The 25011-nt window shown below is 43.9% G+C and overlaps 1 protein-coding gene across 1 annotated transcript; it reads right to left on the bottom strand.

The window, feature by feature from the left end:
- Positions 1-1553: 1553 nt before the first annotated feature.
- On the bottom strand, positions 1554-24807 carry WASHC3 (WASH complex subunit 3). Its single transcript, XM_069764274.1, has 7 exons — positions 24688-24807; positions 21567-21665; positions 17754-17819; positions 15818-15940; positions 13552-13671; positions 2264-2328; positions 1554-2073 (listed from the first exon to the last, which is right to left on the bottom strand). The coding sequence occupies exons 1-7, from the start codon at positions 24736-24738 to the stop codon at positions 1995-1997; spliced, it is 603 nt and encodes a 200-aa protein (XP_069620375.1). The 5' UTR covers positions 24739-24807; the 3' UTR covers positions 1554-1994.
- Positions 24808-25011: the final 204 nt, after the last annotated feature.

Below are 25011 nucleotides of genomic sequence, written 5' to 3'. Positions count from 1 at the left end.
GAGCAGCTTTCCAATGTCCTCCGACTGAAAGCATGGGCGGCCATACTCCTCATCTGAGGAGTCTAAATCTGAGGCATCAGAGGGGGTTAAGGCTCCCGGCTCATCCCCTGAATCTACATCCGACCCTTGTTCACTTGTTGGGGGAGGGGGGGGGTCTCCTTTGTGTGATGTCTCAACTGTTCTTTAACTGTAGATTTAACTTCCTCCCGTATGATTGTTTTAATGTTTTGTAATAGGGAAGAAGATTCCTCCGCAACTGTTCTGTCAATACAGGGCTGGCAGATCTTTTTGTTGTATAGCCTAGGGAGTTTTTCTTTACATAGTGGACAGACCCTATTCTTTTGCTTGGAGGTGGCTTTCCCTTCCTACAAAACACAGTGTACAGGTATCAGTGTGTGCGTAGCTTGCCTTACAAAGGCACTCACCCCTCCAGGACCCTGGGTACCCCTGCAGCTTGAGTGTCTTCCGACATTTTAGGCGCAGGCATCAGCAGCTCCGGATCTACCGCTGGTTCGGTCATCTCCGTCTGAAGAGCAGGACCAGCGACTCCTCTTTGCTGCCGTATTTTATAGAGGAGCGGTGTGCGCGCCACTGGATCAGCTTCCGCCCGGAAGTGTCCAGCACACCGGGTCCCTCGGCGTGTGACGTCACTTCCTGCGACCGGAAGTCGTCATCCCTCACTTCGGCGCCAGCGTCAGTGAGGGACACGCCCCCGCAACCCCGAACCGGCCTCTTGCACAGAGCGGTCGCCGGGGAGTCCAGCGAGGAAAGGGATGGCGCGGACCCAGCAGCCCGACACCGGACAGCACCGCACGCGATGCCGCCGACTACGGCTGGCTTCCCCGCGGACCTCGGCCTCCGGACCGGACTCATCAGAGGGGGTATCCCTCCGGAGGTAGGAGCTCTGCGACAGGCGTCCACCTGCAGGAACAGGAAACCAAACTGAGGAGAGAGGGGCCGCCCCATTCTTATATCTCTGCTACAGGTTTCCTGTTCCTGGGGGCAGATGCCATCTCTCACGTGCGGCGCTGTCATGGTGAAGGGAAAAAACAAACTCCGAGCACTAAAAAAATACTCGGAGGACCCCCGAGTATGCTCGAGAAATCTCGAGTAACGAGTATATTCGCTCATCACTAAAAATTGTTTCAAGTTATTTCATGGACCATTTTGGGCTTTTCATACGTTAACAGAAGGGTACCAATAATTTTGTCAAAGTCTGTATACGCATAGTTTTTAAGTGATGTCAGCATACACTTTATATATACAATTTATTTACAGACCACACAGAGCTTTTCCGGTGTGTACCACAGTATGCAAGTTCGCCATTCAACTTGTTGTAAAACTAACGAAAACAAAAGTATACAGCAATATATATTTATTTGCAAAATGCCCTTGTAAAGCAAGATAGGTAACAGAAAAATTAACCATAGAAGTGGGACACAGACCACTGTATAGATGGGAGTGAAAAAAAAAACCCAACTGCATTTCCATTCAGAAAGAACTAAAAAAAAAAAAAAAGTAGTGACTGTATATACAAATAAATAAGCCATGAAAATATTCCACAAAGTGGCATTTATTAGTACATTTATGTGCAGTAGTTAATACAAAAAAGTCCTGGATCACCAGCAGAATTATTGTTAGTATCTTTAACAATTCATCTTTTTTTTTTCCTTCACAGAAAAGCTTTCTCTCTTAGCCTATTTACAGATTACCACCAAAGACTGTTAGTAAAAATAAAAAACAGACTACAATTTACACTAATTTGTTTCTTGTCTAATAAATCTGAGGGGTATTACACATGTAGGTAAAGGCTAGGGTGCAGGATAATTCCACAACTGAGATGAATGAGTCATGAAAGATAAAAAGAATTAGGAATCCCTGCCTACACAGTCCTCGTCCATGGTTTAGTCCTTTTACATATTGGTCACTGGGTTCTGCTATATAAAGTCCAGCCTATATACATTCCAGAGAAGGACAGTATAGCAGATGTCTCTTCAGTCACTGAACGAAGATTCACTGTCAGAGCTGTCTTCAAGTGTAATATCGCCATCTGGGACTGGGGCATTGGGAGTCCTGGAAATAAGCATGGACATTTCAGGTTATACTACAATTAGTTAGTCTGAACTGAAAAACAACTTAGGACAGAAACATGGGGACCATCAAGTGATCACCAGGATTCAGTAGGATGTGGCTGGAACACCTTGATTCTTTAAGAACATTAAAACAGCGGACAGTAAAGAAACACAAGAATTATAATACTCACTCTAAAAGATCAGGATTAAGGCCTTCAGAAATCATTTTGTTTCGAATAGCCATCACAGGGATACCCTGTAAGACAAAATAGGGTTCGATATCAAACATACCAATACATGATTATGGATAGGAACGACAAATCAACTACTGAACAAAAGTAGAGACAGAAGTAAACAAGTCCACGTTACAGGAATATCCATTGATGGCTATCCTTAGCATAGTAAGGGTTCTACTTCAAGACCCCAAATCAGCCAGCAGCATACTCCAGAGACATAGGAACTAATTAGAAGCTTCGACTTTGCCAGGATTGAGCCTTATTCTTTGTTCCTCGGCATCTAAAGTCTGTATGAATCACAATAGGATAGTCGCAGTCAGGTGTTATGCTGGATATGGATATCTGAAGGAGAGTGCACAGGCCTCTGTCCGAGCCAGGGACTTTACTGTCAGTAAGGCCGCGCTCCCACTAGTGATTAGATTGGACAAATGCAAGCAGACTCAAAATCGGATTAAATTTGCACCATATAATGTACTGGAAAACTGGGGGGTAAAAAACTCCCAAGTGCGGTGAAATTGCAAAAAAATGCACAATTCCACAGTTTATTTTTCTACCATGTTCACTAAATGCTAAAACTAACCGGCCATTCTGATTCTCCAAGTGAATACAAGTTCGTAGATACCAAACATGTATAGGATCTTTCTGATTTAAGTGGTGAAAAAAAAAAATACAAAGCTTGCGTCGTTTTCCGAGACCCATGGAGTTTCCATTTTTCATGATCTGGGGCTTAGTGAGGGCTTATTTTTTGACGTGCTGAGCTATTGATACTATTTTGGTGCATATGTTCTTTTGATCGCCTGTTATTGCATTTTAATGCAATGTTGTGGCAACCAAAAAAACATAATTCTGGCGCATTGGAGTTTTTTTCTCGTTATGCCATTTACCAATTGGATTTTTTCTATATATAGATAGATCGGGCAATTTAGAATGCGACAATATCAAACTAGTGTATTTTTTTCTTTAATTGTTTTATTTTGAATGGGACACAATAAGGGTGATTTTTTTATTTTAATATTATAAATTACTAAAATATCTACAATATTTTTAGTAGCTTCAATAGTCTATATGGCAGACTAGAAGCTGCAATCATCAAATCGCTTCAGCCCTGCTGTGTGTAGCTAAAATGATCACTTGCTATTGGCGGTGCTCAGAACTATCCAGCTATGACAACCACAGGGGTGTCATGCAGACCCCGGTTTGTCAGTTGTCATGCCAACCCATCGGCGACCCGCGATCATGTAATGCGATGATGACAGCATGAAATCAGCCGACATGTGCCTAAAAAGATGTCGGCTCATCGCCGGAGCCCACATCAAAGGGGAGGCCCCACATGAACTGTACACGTATGGCGCATGTCATGAAGGGGTTAAATATTAGACAAAGATAACACTATAAAGACAAAATAGTTTTTAAATGAAGGTCTTTATTAGTAAGGGGAAAATAAATCCAAACACCCACAGGGCCCTGTGTGAAAAAGTGATTGCCCCCTAAACCTAATAACTGGTTGGGCCACCCTTAGCAGCAATAGCTGCAATTAAACATTTGTGATAACTGGCAATGAGTCTTTTACAATGCTCTGGAGGAATTTTGGCCCACTCATCTTTCCAGTATTGTTGTAATACAGCTAGGGGTGGGCACTGACAACTTGGGGTCCCTGTGCAAGAAATGTGCCTGGGCCCCCCTCTCTGCCCGCGCTTATGATGAGGGTAACCTAGCCATGGGAACCCCTCCATGCAACAGGATTGTCCTTATTGGGATTTACTACAGCAAGTCATCAAGGTCCTCAAGCAGCAAAACAACCACAGACCATCACACTGCCACCGCCATATTTTACTGGTGGTATGATTTTTTTTTTCTTTTTAAACTGCTGTGTTACTTCCACACCAGATGTTATAAGACATACACCTTCCAAAGAGTTCCACTGTTGCCGTCAGTCGATAAGAATATTCTCCCAAATTTATTTCGCATATTCAAGAATGTTTTCTGGCAAAACTGAGAAGAGCCTTTATGTTCTATTGCTCTGCAGTGGTTTTCGTCTTGGAACTCTGCCATGCAGGCTGTTTTTTAGCCCAGTCTCTTTCTTATGGTGGAGTCATGAACACTGACCTTAAATGAGGCAAGGGAGACTTGCAGTTCTTTGGATGTTGTTGTGGGGTCTTTTGTGACTTCATTCATGGATTAGTCAACGCTGCTCTCTTGGGGTAATTTTGGTCAGTTGGTCACTTCTGGGAAGGTTCACCAATGTTCCATGTTTTCTCCATTTCAGGATAATGGCTCTCACTGTGACTTGTTGGAGTCCCAAAGATTTAGAAATGACTTTATAACCTTTTCCAGACTGATAGATCTCAATTTCTTTGTTTCTGATTGTTTCAGAATTTCTTTGGACCGTGGCATGTCTAACTTTTGAGGTGCTTTTGGTCTATACTTCACTTTGTCAGGCAGGTCCTATTCAATTGGTTTCTTGATTGAGAAAAGGGGTGGCAGTAATCAGGCCTGGGTGTGGCTAAGGAATTTGAACTCAAATTACCTGTGGTTTATCACATGCTTGGAAAGCTATGTTTTAAGGGTGTAGGGGGGCAATAACTTTTTCACACAGGGCTCAGTAGATTTGGATTTCTTTGTCCTTTAATAATAAAGGCCTTCATTTAATCTGCATGTTGTGCTTACTTGTGTTAGCTTTGTCTAATATTTAAATTTGTTTGGTGATCTGAAACATTTAAGCGTGACAAACATGCAAAAGAATAGGAAATCAGGAAGGGGGCACACATCTATAAGTCTATGAGTGCATGAGATATCTGAATACAATACGGCGTCCGCGAGAGGGGATGGAGAAATTAATTTCTCCGTCTCTTCCATAGCTGTGCTCCGATTCTCTGATGCAAGAGGCTTCAAGCATAGTCCACTAACACTCAGCTCGCACTCGCAACAGAGCAGGAGCAGACTGTCATTAGCATATCGCATCGGATGTGATATGCTAATGTAACTCCGGTCTGACATTAATGTGCAGGCTTGGGTGTCAGTCCTCCTGGATCTTACAAAGGAAGAGAACATTGCAAATGAACTATATTGCAAAATTAAAGTTTATTCCTAATTACAGGAACACATTACATGGGGTTGTCTGGCATTGCTAATAAAATTGTTAAAGGGAAGGTGCCGCATTTTATTTTTTTGTATTAAAATTGATTGTTTATATAAACAATTATTTTTAATACAAATTTTGATTTTTTAACTTTAACATTTTTTATTATTTTTTCAGCCACTGGGCGCCGCCATTTTGCTTTGCAGGAGTGTAAGTGTAGCTGCACGACACTTACACTCTGCAAATACGGCAGCCCTGGGCATAGACATCTGCAGTCGGCATCCGACCCTATACTTTACATTGAGCTGCTCCCTGCTGTGATTTGGCCATGCCCCCTGGGCTGTCAATACCACAGCAGAGGTAGGAGATCGGCGCCATCTTTCTGGAGCTCACAGTGCATCTGTGAGCTCCACTTGAGAGCCCTGCTGTTATAGGAGGAGGAGACCAAGGACGACACAGGAGGGAGAAAGGAGCAGCGGCAGCAGTGAAGTAATATCGGCAGGGGAGGGGGGAGAGGTAATCTAATCCTATCCTTTGTGATGCTGACTCTGAGCAGTGTATCTCCTCCCATGTGTGTTTCTGTGCTGACTGTGTATCTAATCCAACCCTGTGTGATACTGACTGAGCTGTGTATCTAATCCTCTCCTGTGTGATACTGTCTGCTGAGCCGTGTATCTAATCCTACCCTGTGTGATACTGTCTGCTGAGCCGTGTATCTAATCCTACCCTGTGGGCTACTGTGCTGAGCCGTGTATCTAATCTTATTCTGTGTGTTACTGACTGAGCATCTAATCCTACCGTGTGATACTGTGCTGAGACGTGTATCTAATCCTCTCCTGTGGGATACTGTGTGCTGAGCCGTCTATCTAATCCTATTCTGTGTGTTACTGTATGCTGAGCCGTGTAACTAATCCTACCCTGTGTAATACTGACTGAGCTGTGTATCTAATCCTACCCTGTGTGATACTGTGCTGAGACGTGTATCTAATCCTCTCCTGTGGGATACTGTGTGCTGAGCCGTGTATCTAATCCTATTCTATGTGTTACTGTATGCTGAGCCGTGTATCTAATCCTATTCTATGTGATACTGTATGCTGAGCCGTGTATCTAATCCTCTCCTGTGTGATAGTTTGATGAGACGTGCATCTAATCCTCCCCTTTGGGATCCTGACTGCTGAGCCGTGTATCTAATCATATCCTGTGTGATACTAACTGAGCTGTGTATCTAATACTATCCGATGTGAAACTGACTGCTGAGCTGTGTATCTAATCCTCCTATGTGTGATACTAACTGCTGGGCGGTGCATCTAATCTTCTCCTATGTACTCCTCTCCCCCCTGTTATGTGTGATCTATATGGCGGTATTATGTGTGATGTATATGGCGGTATTATGTGTGATCTATATGGCGGTATTATGTGTGAAGTATATGGCAGTATTATGTGTGAAGTATATGGCGGTATAATGTGTGAAGTATATGGCGGTATTATGTGTGATCTATATGGCGGTACTGTGAGAACACTGGTGGTATGTGACATCTATATGGCATCGTTATGTGTGAACTATATGGCAGTATTATGTGTGAAGTATATGGCGGTATTATGTGTGATCTATATGGCGGTATTATGTGAGAACACTATGGCGTCGTTATTTGCAATTTATATGTATCGTCTGGAGGATAGAAGGTTTTTCCACCAACATAGAAGAGGATTCTTTACTGTTAGGGCAGTGAGAATCTGGAATTGCTTGCCTGAGGAGGTGGTGATGGCAAACTCAGTCGAGGGGTTCAAGAGAGGCCTGGATGTCTTCCTGGAGCAGAACAATATTGTATCATACAATTATTAGGTTCTGTAGAAGGACGTAGATCTGGGGATTTATTATGATGGAATATAGGCTGAACTGGATGGACAAATGTCTTTTTTCGGCCTTACTAACTATGTTACTATGTATTATGTGAGAACTATAGGACAGTATTATGTGTGATCTATATGGCGGTATTATGTGAGAACTCTATGGCAGTGTTATCTTCAGAAAGCGGACCCATTCTATGGTGGTTCTGGCTGAGCACCTGCACGCGGGTCTGGGGTAATAGAAGGGGCAGCATGACCTCCAGTTAGGTGCAGTAAGGGGAAGGCTGGTGAGGTAGCTGAAGAGAGGGGTCTCATTTTTATCGTTACTATATGGCTACATTTCCTTCCCAGAGTCACCCCGGACTGCACCTGTCGCCTCGCTTTCACACATCGCCAGGACAGGATGGAGAAGACAGGATCTGAGGAGGGGAATGGGGTCTTTGCATGCAAAGTCTGGATCAGACCAGGCCATCAATCCGCAGAAATGTTTCCTGGATTTCTGAGGAGACGGTCCATCCATGTGTATAAAAGACAGCGCTCTATATACAATCCCTGGCTGCTCCGCGCACCGAACAGGGTGCCCCCCATAGTCCAGCACACTGCTCTCCTGAAATACTCTGTGCTACTGTCACCCTGCTCCCTCCACCATATATCTCCCAGAATCCTTGCCGCCTGCCATCCTCAGTGACTGTCTACTTGTCAGTATAACTTTGCAGTCACCAACAAAATGGCTTCTCACTGTGTTCACAGCCATGTCAGCAGACTCCGCCCATAATTACTGCAGTGCAGTAATGTGAGATAGTTGTACACTAGGTTTTTGTCAAATTGCATTAGCTGCTCCCCCTAGTGTTATTTTCATATTTTACTAAATTATAAACAAATTACCGTATTTTCCGGCGTATAAGACAACTTTTTAACCCCTAAAAATCGTCCCAAAAGTCGGGGGTCCTCTTATATGCCGGATACAGGTGCAGGGAGCGATCCTGGATGGTTCCCAGGGTCCGGAGGAGAGGAGACTCTCCTTCAGGCCCTGGGATCCATATTCATGTAAAAAATAAAGAATAAAAAAATATGGATATACTCACCCTCGGACGGCCCCTGGCTCACAGCGCTGCTAGCGTCTGCCTCCGTTCCTAAGAATGCAGTGAGTGAAGGACCTTCGATGACGTCGTGGTCACGTGAGCGGTCAGGTTTTTTTTTATGGCACCTTCCCTTTAACCCCTTCATGACCTTGGGATTTTCCGTTTTTCTGTGTTCGTTTTTTGCTCCCCTCCTTCCCAGAGCCATAACTTTTTTATTTTTCTGTTAATATGGCCATGTGAGGGCTTCTTTTTTGCGGGACGAGTTGTACTTTTGAACTAAATCATTGGTTTTAGTATGTCGTGTACTAGAAAACGGGAAAAAAATTAAATTCCAAGGGTGGTGAAATTGAAAAAAAAAGTGCAATCCCACACTTGTTTTTTGTTTGGCTTTTTTGCTATGTTCACTAAATGCTAAAACTGACCCGATATTATGATTCTCCAGGTCAGTACGAGTTCGTAGACACCAAACATGACTAGGTTACGTTTTATCTAAGTGGTAAAAAAAAAAATCCAAATTTTGCTAAAAAAAATAAATAAATAAATTGCGCCATTTTCCAATACCCGTAGTGTCTCCATTTTTCGTGATCTGGGGTTGATTGAGGGCTTATTTTTTGCGTTCCAAGCTGACGTTTTTATTGATACCACGTTGGTGCAGATACGTTCTTTTGATCGCCCGTTATTGCATTTTAATGCAATGTCGCGGCGACCAAAATAACGTAATTCTGGTGTTTCTAATTTTTTTTCTCGCTACGCAGTTTAGCGATCAGGTTAATGCTTTTTCTTTAATTGATAGATCGGGCGATTCTGAACGCGGCGATACAAAATATGTGTAGGTTTGTTTTTTTCTTAATATATATTTTTTTTAACCCCTTTACCCCCAAGGGTGGTTTGCACGTTAATGACTGGGCCAATTTTTACAATTCTGACCACTGTCCCTTTATGAGGTTATAACTCTGGAACGCTTCAACGGATCCCAGTGAATCTGACATTGTTTTCTCGTGACATATTGTACTTCATGACAATGGTAAAAATTCTTTGATAGTACCTGCGTTTATTTGTGAAAAAAACGGACATTTGGCGAAAATTATGAAAATTTCGCAATTTTCCAACTTTGAATTTGTATGCAATTAAATCACAGAGATATGTCACACAAAATACTTAATAAGTAACATTTCCCACATGTCTACTTTACATCAGCACAATTTTGGAACCAAAATTTTTTTTTGTTAGGGAGTTATAAGGGTGAAAAGTTGACCAGCAATTTCTCATTTCTACAACACCATTTTTTTTTTAGGGACCACATCTCATTTGAAGTCATTTTGAGGGGTCTATATGATAGAAAATACCCAAGTGTGACACCATTCTAAAAACGACACCCCTCACTGTGCTCAAAACCACATTCAAGAAGTTTATTAACCCTTCTGGTGCTTCACAGGAATTTTTTGAATGTTTAAATAAAAATGAACATTTAACTTTTTTTCACAAAAAATTTAATTCAGCTCCAATTTGTTTTATTTTACCAAGGGTAACAGGAGAAAATGGACCCCAAACGTTGTTGTACAATTTGTCCTGAGTACACCGATACCCCATATGTGGGGGTAAACCACTGTTTGGGCGCATGGCACAGCTGGGAAGCGAAGGAGCGCCATTTGACTTTTCAATGCAAAATTGACAGGAATTGAGATGGGACGCCATGTCGCGTTTGGAGAGCCACTGATGTGCCTAAACATTGAAACCCCCCCCCAGTGCTTCACATAAGTTTATAATGCAGAACCGTAAAAATAAAAAATCATATTTTTTCACAAAAATTATCTTTTCGCCCACGATTTTTTTTTTTTCCAAGGGTAAGAGAAGAAATTGGACCCCAAAAGTTGTTGTACAATTTGTCCTGAGTACGCTGATACCCCATATGTGGGGGTAAACCACTGTTTGGGCGGATGGGAGAGCTCGGAAAGGAAGGAGCGCCGTTTGACTTTTCAATGCAAAATTGACAGGAATTGAGATGAGACGCCATGTTGCGTTTGCAGAGCCCCTAATGTACCTAAATAGTAGAAACCCCTCACAAGTGACACCATTTTGGAAACTAGACCCCCTAAGGAACTTATCTAGATGTGTGGTGAGCGCTTTGACCCACCAAGGGCTTCACAGAAGTTTATAATGGGGAGCCGTAAAAATAAAACAAACATTTTTTCCCACAAAAATTATTTTTTAGCCCCCAGTTTTGTATTTTCCCAAGGGTAACAGGAGAAATTGGACCCCAAAGTGTGTTGTCCAATTTGTCCTGAGTGCGCTGATACCCCATATGTGGGGGGAAACCACTGTTTGGGCGCATGGGAGGGCTCGGAAGGGAAGGAGTGCCATTTGATTGCAGACTTAGATGGAATGGTCTGCAGGTGTCACATTGCGTTTGCAGAGCCCCTAATGTACCTAAACAGTAGAAACCCCCCACAAGTGACACCATTTTGGAAAGTAGACCCCCTAAGGAACTCATCTAGATGTGTTGTGAGAGCTTTGAACCCCCAAGTGTTTCACTACAGTTTATAACGCAGAGCCGTGAAAATAAAAAATCTTTTTTTCCCACAAAAATTATTTTTTAGCCCCCAGTTTTGTATTTTCCCAAGGGTATCAGGAGAAATTGGACCCCAACAGTTGTTGTCCTATTTGTCCCGAGTACGCTGATACCCCATATGTTGGGGTAAACCCCTGTTTGGGCACACGGGCGAGCTCGGAAGGGAAGAAGCACTGTTTTACTTTTTCAACGCAGAATTGGTTGGAATTGAGATCGGACGCCATGTCGCTTTTGGGGAGCCCCTGATGTGCCTAAACAGTGGAAACCCCCAATTATAACTGAAACCCTAATCCAAACACACTCCTAACCCTAATCCCAACGGTAACCCTAACCACACCTCTAACCCAGACACACCCCTAACCCTAATCCCAACCCTATTCCCAACTGTAAATGTAATCTAAACCCTAACAGTAACTTTAGCCCCAACCCAAACTGTAGCCCTAGCCCTAACCCTAACCTTAGCCCTAACCCTAGCCCTAACCCTAACCTTAGCCCTAACCCTAGCCCTAACCCTAGCCCTAACCCAAGCCCTAACCCTAATGGGAAAATGGAAATAAATACATTTTTTTTTATTTTTCCCTAACTAAGGGGGTGATGAACGGGGGTTTGATTTACTTTTATAGCGGGTTTTTTAGCGGATTTTTATGATTGGCAGCCGTCACACACTGAAAGACGCTTTTTATTGCAAAAAATATTTTTTGCGTTACCACATTTTGAGAGCTATAATTTTTCCATATTTTGGTCCACAGAGTCATGTGAGGTCTTGTTTTTTGCGGGACGAGTTGACGTTTTTATTGGTAACATTTTCGGGCATGTGACATTTTTTGATCGCCTTTTATTCCGATTTTTGTGAGGCAGAAAGACCAAAAACCAGCTATTCATGAATTTCTTTTAGGGGGGGCGTTTATACCGTTCCGCGTTTGGTAAAATTGATAAAGCAGTTTTATTCTTCGGGTCAGTACGATTACAGCGACACCTCATTTATATCATTTTTTTATGTTTTGGCGCTTTTATACGATAAAAACTATTTTATAGAAAAAATAATTATTTTGGCATCGCTTTATTCTCAGGACTATAACTTTTTTATTTTTTTGCTGATGATGCTCTATGGCGGCTCGTTTTTTGCGGGACAAGATGACGCTTTCAGCGGTACCATGGTTATTTATATCTGTTCTTTTGATCGCGTGTTATTCCACTTTTTGTTCGGCGGTATGATAATAAAGCGTCGTTTTTTGCCTCGTTTTTTTTTCTTTTTCTTACGGTGTTTACTGAAGGGGTTAACTAGTGGGCCAGTTTTATAGGTCGGGCCGTTACGGACGCAGCGATACTAAATATATGTACTTTTATTGTTTTTTTTTTATTTATTTAGATAGATGAAGAAATGTATTGATGGGAATAATATTTTTTTTTTTTTCATTATTTAGGAATATTTTTTTTAATTTTTTTTTACACATATGGAAATTTTTTTTTTTAACTTTTTTACTTTGTCCCAGGGGGGGACATCACAGATCGGTGATCTGACAGTTTGCACAGCACTCTGTCAGATCACCGATCTGAGAGCAGTGCAGGCTGCTTCACAGTGCCTGCTCTGAGCAGGCTCTGTGAAGCCACCTCCCTCCCTGCAGGACCCGGATCCGCGGCCATCTTGCATCCGGGCCTGGAACAAGCAGGGAGGGAGGTAAGACCCTCGCAGCAACGCGATCACATCACGTTGCTGCTGGGGGCTCAGGGAAGCCCGCAGGGAGCCCCCTCCCTGCGCGATGCTTCCCTGCACCGCCGGCACATCGCGATCATCTTTGATCGTGGTGTGCCAGGGGTTAATGTGCCGGGGGCGGTCAGGTGACCGCTCCTGGCACATAGTGCCGGATGTCAGCTGCGATAGGCAGCTGACACCCGGCCGCGATCGGCCGCGCTCCCCCCGTGAGCGCCGCCGATCGCGCTGGACGTACTATCCCGTCCGTGGTCATGGGGGCCCACCCCACCTCGACAGGATAGTACGTCCCATATCAGAAAGGGGTTAAACACTTTTTTTTTTTTTTGAATTTTGGCATGCTTCAATAGCCTCCATAGGAGGCTAGAAGCATGCACAACTCGATCGCCTCTTCTACACAGAGGTGAAGCACAGATCACCTCTATGTAGCAGAAATGCAGGGTTGCTTTGAACGCCGACCACAGGGTGGCGCTCAAAGCAATCGACCATCAACAACCATAGAGGTCTCAAGGAGACCTCTGGTTGTTAAGGCAATGCACCGATGACCCCCGTGGGGCCGGGAGCGCAAGTTAAATGCCGCTGTCAGCGTTTGACAGCGGCATTTAACTAGTTATTGGGCGCGGGCGGATCACGATTCCGCTCGCGCTCATTGCGCGCACATGTCAGCTGTACAAAACAGCTGACATGTCGCAGCTTTGAGGTGGGCTCCGGCGGTAAGCGTGAGTTCTGCCAGCTGACATACTATTCCGTCAGCTGGCAGAATGGGGTTAAATTCCTGTCAAACACCTGAAGTGTTTATAAACTTATTTAATGTGGTTTTGAGCATATTAAGGGGTGCAGTTTTTAAGAATGGTGTCACTTGTGTGTGTTTTCTGTCATATATGCCCCTTCAAAGTCACTTCAAATGTAAGGTGGTCAGTTTTATTGTCATAAATATTAACAAAATGAAATTACCACGTGGACCATCTTTAGGTATCTGGCGTATCTTGGGTCTTTTGCCACAGTGAGAACATTTTCAGCCTGCCCTTCTTCCTTCAGTAAGGCATTATCATTTATGGAATTCTGCTGAATAACCTAAAAAAAAAAACGGCAGAGATTGTCAAGGTGTCAAAATTAATATTTCTGTCTATAGAATATAAAGGAGTTAGGAATTGAATTGCTTACAAATACATTGCTCTCATTATCTCCTTTCCAACATGGCCAACGTTTGGTGGTTTCTTCCAGTCTTACAATATAATTTTTTTTTGGCTTGTTTCTCCAGACCATTTTTGAGTTTTGCCAGACACTATTTAACTTACCAAATTATTCACAAACAGGATCATGGGGTGCATTAAAAGAGCTCTGGATACACATGATGAGAGCATTATACTGCCTCTGTACAAATCCCTAGTTAGACCGCACATGGAGTACTGTGTCCAGTTTTGGGCACCGGTGCTCAGGAAGGATATAATGGAACTAGAGAGAGTACAAAGGAGGGCAACAAAATTAATAAAGGGGATGGGAGAACTACAATACCCAGATAGATTAGCGAAATTAGGATTATTTAGTCTAGAAAAAAGACGACTGAGGGGCGATCTAATAACCATGTATAAGTATATAAGGGGACAATACAAATATCTCGCTGAGGATCTGTTTATACCAAGGAAGGTGACGGGCACAAGGGGGCATTCTTTGCGTCTGGAGGAGAGAAGGTTTTTCCACCAACATAGAAGAGGTTTCTTTACTGTTAGGGCAGTGAGAATCTGGAATTGCTTGCCTGAGGAGGTGGTGATGGCGAACTCAGTCGAGGGGTTCAAGAGAGGCCTGGATGTCTTCCTGGAGCAGAATAATATTGTATCATACAATTATTAGGTTCTGTAGAAGGACGTAGATCTGGGGATTTATTATGATGGAATATAGGCTGAACTGGATGGACAAATGTCTTTTTTCGGCCTTACTAACTATGTTACTATGTTACTATGATGTCGGCTGATACTAGGTAAGGTTTTAATACTAGACACATGATAAGGTGTACCCAGTCAGGACCGTCCTATCGTGGTGGGGTAGCTTTTACATTTTACCAAAATAACTAAGTACCCTATGTGATTTAATTTACATGTACTATTACCATTTGTTTGCTACAGGGTATTTGCTCATTTTGAATTTTTTGTTGGGTTTTGTCTATGTAATGGCCACAGTGTGAATGTGCTCCTTCACATTACATGTACACCAACTTATGATCTGGCTCATTTCATTGGTTTTATCAAAATTTAAATGAAATACTGTATGTGCGAAAAAAAATATTTGTGAGTGAAATGGTGAAAAAAGTAGGGTTTTGTTTGTATGGCAATATTTCTGGTGCTATAGTCTGAGACCCATCCTTTTCTTATTCTATGAAATGCTATGAGAACTTATTTTTACAGGGCGAGTTTTTACGGGCAGCATTTCTGCGGTATAGTTAACTTTATGATTACTTTTTAATCCATCTTTGGGGGTTACTATTAACAATATAGAAGAACTTGGCACTAAAAGAAGGTTGCAAATTAATATGTTTTATTTACAGGTACAATCCTCAGTTCAATGCATAAAGTTTCGGTCAGATCCCTGATCATCAGATGCATGGATAGCTGTTAGACTGAGGGCAAGAGAATAAAAGCATGAGCTCTAAGCACAGCATGTGGAGAAATAGAGCTACTAAGGGGTTACTATTGAGTGCAGCATGTAAAGGGTTCAAATGAAGTGATCGAAGTTCGCTCTGAAGGCCACAGATACAGACAGGTGCCTGTTGTAAAATACATAAATGGTGCAGACTCAGCTCCTGAGCCTGCTCTATGGATCAACTTTCCTACACATCACATATCGGGAAGGGTTACAAATTTGGACAGTTAACACGTAGTGTTTAGATTTATTCAGATGACCGTGCACATCAATCCGAGATCCGACAGTAATGTACAGACGGGCCGCGCCTCTCCCGACCCAATCGTGAAAGCTTCATAGGCATATATTAAGCGGTCAAGCTTGGGTAAGGAAAGTTGCGGCCTGTCTGTGCATAAGTGGTCCGCGTTCTGACCGAGATCTATGGAAGTCTGTATGAGCCCGTAAACAAATTGAGATTGTTATTAGTTGATGAGGAGAAAATTTGAAAACAGGTTCTCGACCTCAAAGGATATTCAGAAAGCCCCAAAATAAGCAATGTCATGACAGCAACATACTAATCCCTACCACTAGTAAATTCCCTTACTTCTGCCTGTGGTATATCTGTAGTAGATTCTGGGACCGACTGCGGTTGCAAATTGCCATTGACGATGTTGCTGGACGAATGAGTTTCAACCTTAACATCTTCCAGGCCAGGAATAGAAGAAAGCTGAAATTAAGAAACATTGATATGAAAAACATCCCAAAGTAACCTCCTGTTATTAGGTGAAAGAATATCAGGACTATCCTAGATAATAAACACAGTGCTGCATAAATACAGCTCCATAATATAAAAGTATTCGAAAATTGCCTTTAGGGTGAGAAATTGTATATACGTGGCTATAGAAAAATAAGATGCTCCACTCACTTCCTGTAATTCTGACATAGGACTGCAGGTCTGTAGAGAAATGTATTAGATCTATATCTTTAAATAAATTGTTGGTTTCCCAAAGGGTAAGGCACCCTTTAAATCTACTAATTTAGCCTTATACTCTTGAATAACACGTACAGTAACAATGTATTACTGCCCAGAGTTACATTCACAAACATGCAGGCTTCAGAGCTGAAATCTCCCTGTATTCCCCCTGTCTTGAATGTACCGTATTTTTCAGACTAGAAGATGTACTGGACCATAAGACGCACCTAGGTTTTAGAGGAGTAAATTAGAAAAACAATTTGAAGCAAAAAATGTGGTCAATTCTACACTTAATATCCTGGTATACATAGCCCCCTCATCCATATCCTGATACACATGGTTCCTCATACCTACCCTGGTATGCATGGCCCCTCTCATCCTCATCCTGGTGTGCATGCATGGTCCTCCAACCTGGCATGTCTCCCTTATCCATAGCCTGGTAGGCATGGCCCCCTCAAGCCTATCCTAGTAGGAATGGTCCCCCTCATCCCTATCTTGGTATGCATGGTCTCATCAGAAAAACATTTAAAAAAAAAACCCCATTATACTTACCTTCCCTGTGCTCCCTCGCAGCGTCGTGTTCTGGTGCCAGCAGCTGCTTTATGCTTGTAAGCAGCGCACGGCAGGGACGTCATGTGTTGCTGGTTACGTGTTCCCGCTACTAAAGGGAATGAATATTCACTGCATACCACGCCCATGGGAGTGGAGAGCACTGAATATTCATTCCCTTTAGTAGTGGGGACATATGACCGCCCGGCAGCTGCAGGAATCCTGCGGCTGACACTGTGCGCGCTACTAAAGAGCAATGAATAGTCACTGCCCTCCACGCACATAGTCCCAGAGTGGAGAGCAGTGAGTATTCTGGCAGCTGTGCTCTGCTTGTAAGCAGCCCATGATGTCCCTGCCATGTGATGATTACAAGCATAAGTCAGCTACTGGCACCAGAACAAGATGCTGTGAGGGAGTGGAGGAAGGCAAGTGTAATGGTTTGCTTTTTATGCTTTTCTGATGGGGCCAATCATACCATAATAAAGATGGGGTCATGCATACCAGGATGAGGGCCAATCATACCAGGATAAAGATGGGGTCATGCATACCAGGATACTATTAAAAAGAAATGAATATTCACGGACCTCTTTGTCCATGGGTGTGGAATGCGGTAAATATTAATTTCTCTTTAGCAGGGGTCATGTGAGTAAACCACAGCCGCCGTCTCCGGCCTGCTGTGACCCGCTGCTCCACTGCAGCCGCTCCCTCAGATCAGCCAGAGCAGGTACATCCAGTCTATAAGACGCACCCCCCATTCTGAGAGGAAAAAAAGTGCGCCTTATAGTCTGAAAAATACGGCTTGTTATGCCAAGTACAGTCTCTACACCACGTACGTTACAGCAGTTTGATATGCAAAAACTAACTGCCCCCCACATTACAAGAGCTCAGCTAAACGGCTGGATTTTGAGGTGTCCGACGGCAAAATAACAGAGGACAGGTTCAACATAAAAACAATCTACTTACAAAAATTAAAAATAATAGTATAATCTAGATCCAATATTTATTGGTTTTAACAAACCTTTGCATCTAAAATATTGAGTGTTGTTTCAATCTGCTGGATACGAAGAGAAAGGGCGGACAGTTTCTGCAAAAGGTAATAGAAGAAATGGAGAGGGTTATGCATTTTCTAGGCTGCATGCAGACATCCGCGCGGCATGTCCTAGTGCTGGTTGTTATTCTCGGACAGAACACTGATCCATAGTTTATTTATCCATACACAAATCAGTTTTAATAGCGGATCCTTGTTCTAGTCCGTGAGGCTCAGAACATGTTACATTCTCATCTGTTTTGTGAATCAGGCAACACACAGAAGACATATTGGAACTTTATACCTCGGCGTTCCATCTAGTTTTAACGGATTCATTATTAAAAGTCAGGAAGCAACTAGGAGGACCTGCCTGTGATGAAGGGCGTCAAGATTAACTTTTATGGAATTTTAACTTGATTCAATAAACGTACAGTTTTTATCTAGTTGGTTGTGCCAGAAACTACCCTCGTTCTTCCTCTGTTAGCTGCAATCACCAGCTTGTACGGCACCCACTGGTTTCTAAATACAGCAGCGGATCCATCTATACTACCGGTGTGAACAGCTCCAGCCTCCTTCTTAGGACACCTGAGAAATAAATCAGTCCATTTCTCACAGATGGTAAGATATGAATGTGTGAATCTAGCCTTACATGGATGCGGTTTTGGTTTATTCTGATGCCGAGTAAACAGTAGGCCGGCAAGGTTTGTAGCCAAGATGGATGCTATTCTTTATGCTATACTGGCTGTTATTGGGTGAATTTAGTGTAGGGGTTAAGGGATAGTGAGGGAAAGTCTACGCTCAGCGAGGGTGCCACAAATTGTGTTGCGTGATCCATGACGAAGGACAGGTTCCAAAACGCGCGTCGGGGTGGGCTCCGCACGGTGACTACTACACCGAGGTAATCCACTGCTTTTCTTGCCCGTAGGTTGGCTCAATATTTTACTGCTGGTTGTCAATAGTGGCTGTATCCCTACAATATAATTATTGACCCTTTCTATTCATTATACTCCATGTAAGGGGTTTACAGCGCTCTTTGTTCGGTCAGCTTATTATTCATTATCCATTGCAAATATTTATATTATTTCCTTCCCCTTCCTTCTTGCGCATATTTTAATTGTGATAGTATCATTGGATTATTTAACACTATTTCTTATTTTACCAATATTGCAGTACACACAGTTCCTGAATAGTTCTGCTATTGTTCTCTGGTTTCACTTGGCACCAGCACTTTATTGTGCGACATATTTTTGGACACTTATTTTTGCTCACGTGTTGCTATTTTTTTTTTTGCACATAATTTTAGTAGAAATAGCTAGAAGAGCACAACCCAATAGAATAAAACATAACTTTTACTAATAATGTTAAAAAGTGGACAAAACAATACAAAGAAAAAAACAAAAAAAACAAGTGCTCACGCCGAAAACTGTGCTCAGATAAAAATGGTTGGATCTCACCAATCATGGACAGAGGGTCCCCATGCCGATGATGAAGATCCCTATGAGGTTCCAGTAGTTGTGGGCTAGAGAGATGGGGGGGGGGGGGGGGGAAACCTGTTCCCTAAACCCCTGTCGTGCCCCAGTAGTAACTCCTGTCCTCACAAGGACAGGCCCAAATCAGTCCCACTACGGACACCCTCCAAAAAGTGTTAGTTGCAGTAATAGATAGCGTCTCCCTTTGCAACTAACACTTTTTGGAGGGTGTCCGTAGTGGGACTGATTTGGGCCAGTCCTTGTGAGGACAGGAGTTACTACTGGGGCACGACAGGGGTTTAGGGAACAGGTTTCCCCCCCCCCCCCCCCATCTCTCTAGCCCACAACCACTGGAACCTCATAGGGATCTTCATCATCGGCATGGGGACCCTCTGTCCATGATTGGTGAGATCCAACCATTTTTATCTGAGCACAGTTTTCGGCGTGAGCACTTATTTTTTTTCTCTTTGTATTGTTTTGTCCACTTTTTAACATTATTAGTAAAAGTTATGTTTTATTCTATTGGGTTGTGCTCTTCTAGCTATTTCTACTGTTTACCCTAAGAGTTGTGCAACAGTCTGGTATTTTCTGGCTGTAGCTGTCTCACAACATAATTTTAGCACAATTATTTTTTTTTTCTATAATTGTGCCTCTAGTCACATTGTGTATACAATAATTTCCCCACCTTTTTTTAATTTTTTTTTTTTTTTTTGCAATTCTTTTGTCATATTGCAATGGTACAATTAATATTTTGAAGATAAAACCTGGTGTTTTTAGTTTGTCTAATAATTTTTTTTAATACTGATCATCTTATTTTGGCAACATAACATTGAGAATTTATTTACCATCTTGTATAAATTTGATCAACTACTTAGTGTAATTATGTATTGCTCACCCAATATTTGAATAGTCCTATTGTTTTCTGACCCTTGTTCGGTATTTCGTCTTTTTGGTTTTTATACTTATTCCCGAATGGTACAGCAGGTATATATCACACATTATCTCTTTGATCTTTAGCGATATACATCTCTTGCTGTGTTTTTTGTGTATGCTATATTGGCGGTTATTGGGTGAATTTTGTGTAGGGCTTTAGGGGTAGTGAGAGAAGGTCTACGTTGAGCGAGGGTGCCACAACTTATGGGTGCCAACCTCTGTGACAAGGCAGTACCACACAATAGAGCTAGTGATCATTTTTTCTTCCCATCAGACCTATATCCCTCAATATGTCATTTATATCTGGGTGCATAGATCCTTTCTTAAAATCCACCACGGTCTTGTGTATATGTTGTTCCTTTTTAATGCGTAGCTAATTAGTGTTTTATCCTTAACGAGGGGAATTTTTTTTGATTGAATATTTTCCCCATATATACTTTTCGTACATTAAACTGATGCGCCCCAAATCATTTAGAGAACCCATAATATTAATACTTTTGCCCATCTACATATTCATCTTAATGCTAAATGTTATTACATTATTAGAATTACCATTGTTTTTACAGTCCACTTTAGGTGAATCCCAGCTTTCTACACAGAGACCTGGCCCCATGCACCCACCACATGCGATTCTGGCTTTATAAGGACCCCGTCACCAGTGTTTTGCCTTATAAACCATGGCCATCACCTTTAAAATCATGTAAATGGAGTCCCTACCTCTTTATACCCTCATGGTGCACCTCTATTAAGTGCTTTATTCATGTCCCATGCAAATTGTGTGGTCCGGGCGATGGCCGAATCCAGACTGCGATCAGCTCCCCCCACCCCGTCCCTTTAAACACTACCTCATCTGTCTGGATGGAAGTGGATGCTGGATCGTGCATTATGTGACTTCATGCTGCCGGTCTCTGACCCCACTGCTATCCGCACCCGTCCTGATACAAGAGGTGGTGTATGGCGGATCGCAGTCTGGATTCGCCCATTGGACCGGAGCACACAGTGTGCATGCTGGCGAGATATCTATAAAGCACCATCGGTATATGCAGGGGCAGCTATGAGGAAGGAAAGGGGTTGTAGGGACCCCACTTACATGACTATTAAAGGTGACTGGCATGGTTTATAAGCCACAAACTGCTAATAGGTCCCCTTTAAGTACCAACATCAGAGTTCATGAGCAGTTTCATGGAAAAAATAAAGCCCAGACCTTTTAAACCGACGTCTGCTGCTTGGAGATGACGCAGATTTAATGTTAAGGTTGCAGAGTTGGAACAAGGTATTGGTGGGGTCTCACTGCGCCCACCACCAGATAGGATGGAGCGGGTGATAATCCCATGGCACTAGTCAGATTTCACAGCAGCACGGCCATTGTACAGCGCTTTCCATTAGCAGGAATGGGACAAACCTCTTCACAAACCGTAGAGAAGCGATTGAGGAACTGGACGGTGTGCAGCACGAACTGGTTGAGGAAGGCGACGGTCCTCTTCTGCTGGATGGCCGGGACCTGTGGAAGGAGAAGTGCAGGCGGTTACAGGGCACCGGCGGATGGGGCGCAGGACAGTGCCAGACCTCTATGGAAACAGCCAGCGCTTCCTACCATTCCCATAGAAGTGAATGGAGGGTCAGGCCGCTATGGAAACAGCCAGCGCATCCTACCATTCCCATAGAAGTGAATAGAGGGTCATACCTCAATGGAAACAGCCAGCGCATCCTACCACTCCCATAGAAGTGAATGGAGGGTCAGACCTCTATGGAAACTGCAAGCGCATCCTACCACTCCCATAGAAGTGAATGGAGGGTCAGACCTCTATGGAAACTGCAAGCGCATCCTACCACTCCCATAGAAGTGAATGGAGGGTCAGACCTATGGAAACAGCCAGCGCTTCCTACCACTCCCATAGAAGTGAATAGAGGGTCAGACCTCTATGGAAACCCAGCGCTTCCTACCACTCCCATAGAAGTGAATAGAGGGTCAGGCCTCTATGGAAACAGCCAGCGCATCCTACCACTCCCATAGAAGTGAATGGAGGGTCAGACCTCTATGGAAATCCAGCGCTTCCTACCACTCCCATAGAAGTGAATAGAGGGTCAGACCTCTATGGAAACCCAGCGCTTCCTGCCACTCCCATAGAAGTGAATAGAGGGTCAGACCTCTATGGAAACAGCCAGCGCTTCCTACCACTCCCATAGAAGTGAATAGAGGGTCAGACCTCTATGGAAACCCAGCGCTTCCTACCACTCCCATAGAAGTGAATAGAGGGTCAGACCTCTATGGAAACAGCCAGCGCATCCTACCACTCCCATAGAAGTGAATAGAGGGTCAGACCTCTATGGAAACAGCCAGCGCATCCTACCACTCCCATAGAAGTGAATAGAGGGTCAGGCCTCTATGGAAACAGCCAGCGCATCCTACCACTCCCATAGAAGTTAATAGAGGGTCAGACCTCTATGGAAACAGCCAGCGCTTCCTACCACTCCCATAGAAGTGAATAGAGGGTCAGACCTCTATGGAAACAGCCAGCGCATCCTACCACTCCCATAGAAGTGAATGGAGGGTCAGACCTCTATGGAAACCCAGTGCTTCCTACCACTCCCATAGCAGTGAATAGAGGGTCAGACCTCTATGGAAACAGCCAGGGCATCCTATCACTCCTGTTATGATAAGGTAATTCAGTACCACAATGGACATAGAAGTCAGAGCACATACAGTCACCTGACAATAACCCAAAAACATAGAACGAGCTCTGAGACGTGGGAACTCTGCTGACCGCAATCCCTAATCCTCTCCAACCACACTAGAGGCAGCCGTGGATTGTGCCTAACGCTCCCTATGCAACTCGGCACAGCCTGAGAAACTAGCTAGTCCTGAAGATAGAAAATAAGCCTACCCTGCCTCAGAGAAATACCCCAAAGGAAAAGGCAGCCCCCCACATATAATGACTGAGTTAAGATGAAAAGACAAACGTAGAGATGAAATAGATTTAGCAAAGTGAGGCCCGACTTTCTGAACAGAGCGAGGATAGGAAAGGTAACTTTGCGGTCAACACAAAACCCTACAAACAACCACGCAAAGGGGCAAAAAGACCCTCCGTACCGACTAACGGCACGGAGGTACACCCTCTGCGTCTCAGAGCTTCCAGCAAGCAAGAAAAACCAAATAAGCAAGCTGGACAGAAAAAAACAGCAAACAAAAAGCAAAAGCGGAACTTAGCTATGCAGAGCAGCAGGCCACAGGAACGATCCAGGAGGAAGCAAGTCCTATACAAGAACATTGACTGGACGCCAGGATCAAAGCACTAGGTGGAGTTAAATAGAGCAGCACCTAACGACTTCCCCACATCACCTGAGGAAGGAAACTCAGAAGCCGCAGTACCACTCTCCACCAACGGAAGCTCATAGAGAGAATCAGCCGAAGTACCACTTGTGACCACAGGAGGGAGCTCTGCCACAGAATTCACAACACACTCCCATAGAAGTGAATGGAGGGTCAGACCTCTATGGAAACAGCCAGCGCTTCCTACCACTTCCATAGAAGTGAATAGAGGGTCAGACCTCTATGGAAACAGCCAGCGCTTCCTACCACTTCCATAGAAGTGAATAGAGGGTCAGACCTCTATGGAAACAGCCAGCGCTTCCTACCACTCCCATAGAAGTGAATAGAGGGTCAGACCTCTATGGAAACAGCCAGCGCTTCCTACCACTCCCATAGAAGTGAATGGAGGGTCAGACCTCTATGGAAACAGCAAGCACTTCCTACCACTTCCATAGAAGTGAATGGAGGGTCAGGCCTCTATGGAAACAGCCAGCGCATCCTACCACTACCATAGAAGTGAATGGAGGGTCAGACCTCTATGGAAACAGCAAGCGCTTCCTACCACTCCCATAGAAGTGAATGGAGGGTCAGACCTCTATGGAAACAGCCAGCGCTTCCTACCACTCCCATAGAAGTGAATGGAGGGTCAGACCTCTATGGAAACAGCCAGCGCTTCCTACCACTCCCATAGAAGTGAATGGAGGGTCAGGCCTCTATGGAAACAGCCAGCGCTTCCTACCACTCCCATAGAAGTGAATGGAGGGTCAGACCTCTATGGAAACAGCAAGCGCTTCCTACCACTTCCATAGAAGTGAATAGAGGGTCAGACCTCTATGGAAACAGCCAGCGCATCCTACCACTCCCATAGAAGTGAATGGAGGGTCAGACCTCTATGGAAACAGCCAGCGCTTCCTACCACTCCCATAGAAGTGAATGGAGGGTCAGACCTCTATGGAAACAGCCAGCGCTTCCTACCACTCCCATAGAAGTGAATGGAGGGTCAGGCGTGCTCACATAACCACTGAGCCAAGGAATAGAGCTGTGATCTAGGAGGGTCCTACTGCCAAACACCCCCCCTGTGTACAGTAGGCTGTTACAGTAACCCCTTCACAGCAGTAAATGTTTATGGAGACATCTATAGTCTGGATGATAACAGGGAACAATAGCGGCTGCAGTATAGTCGTGCAGTGATGCCCCCGGAATCCGCACCCACCTTAGTGAGGTCTATGCCAGAGCCAACTATCGGCAGCCCGTCCTCGTCCATCCCAGCGAGCCGGAGCCGCCGCACTTCCTCCAGTCCTCTCTGACAGTCAGGTGACGGGAGCCTCTGCTGACGTCATGCCCATGTGACCAGAAGGGGCGGCGCCTCATCCATAGAGCACTCAGCAGCACAGCAGATATTAAGAAGCTGTGGATGTCATGGAGGGATTTGGAGTGTTCATTCTCCATAGAGCATGAGTCATGGCGGGATTTGGAGTGTTTTGGGGTCACAAATCAGATAAGTGGATGTCATGCAGGAGCTGGGAGTCTACCTGGA

Source organism: Ranitomeya imitator, chromosome 4 (genome assembly GCF_032444005.1).
Source record: "Ranitomeya imitator isolate aRanImi1 chromosome 4, aRanImi1.pri, whole genome shotgun sequence".
In the NCBI taxonomy this organism is placed as follows: Eukaryota; Metazoa; Chordata; class Amphibia; order Anura; family Dendrobatidae; genus Ranitomeya; species Ranitomeya imitator.
Note: the sequence above shows the minus strand (reverse complement) of the source record. Positions and strands in the feature narration are given on the sequence as shown.

Coding starts and splice junctions, on each gene's coding strand:
- WASHC3 (XM_069764274.1), bottom strand. CDS start 24,738: ATGGACGAGGACGGGCTGCCGATAGTTGGCTCTGGCATAGACCTCACT. Junction 17,820..21,566: donor TCTCTACGGTTTGTGAAGAG/GTTTGTCCCATT, acceptor TACCTTTTGCAG/AAACTGTCCGCCCTTTCTCT. Junction 15,941..17,753: donor TCAATATTTTAGATGCAAAG/GTTTGTTAAAAC, acceptor TCTTAATTTCAG/CTTTCTTCTATTCCTGGCCT.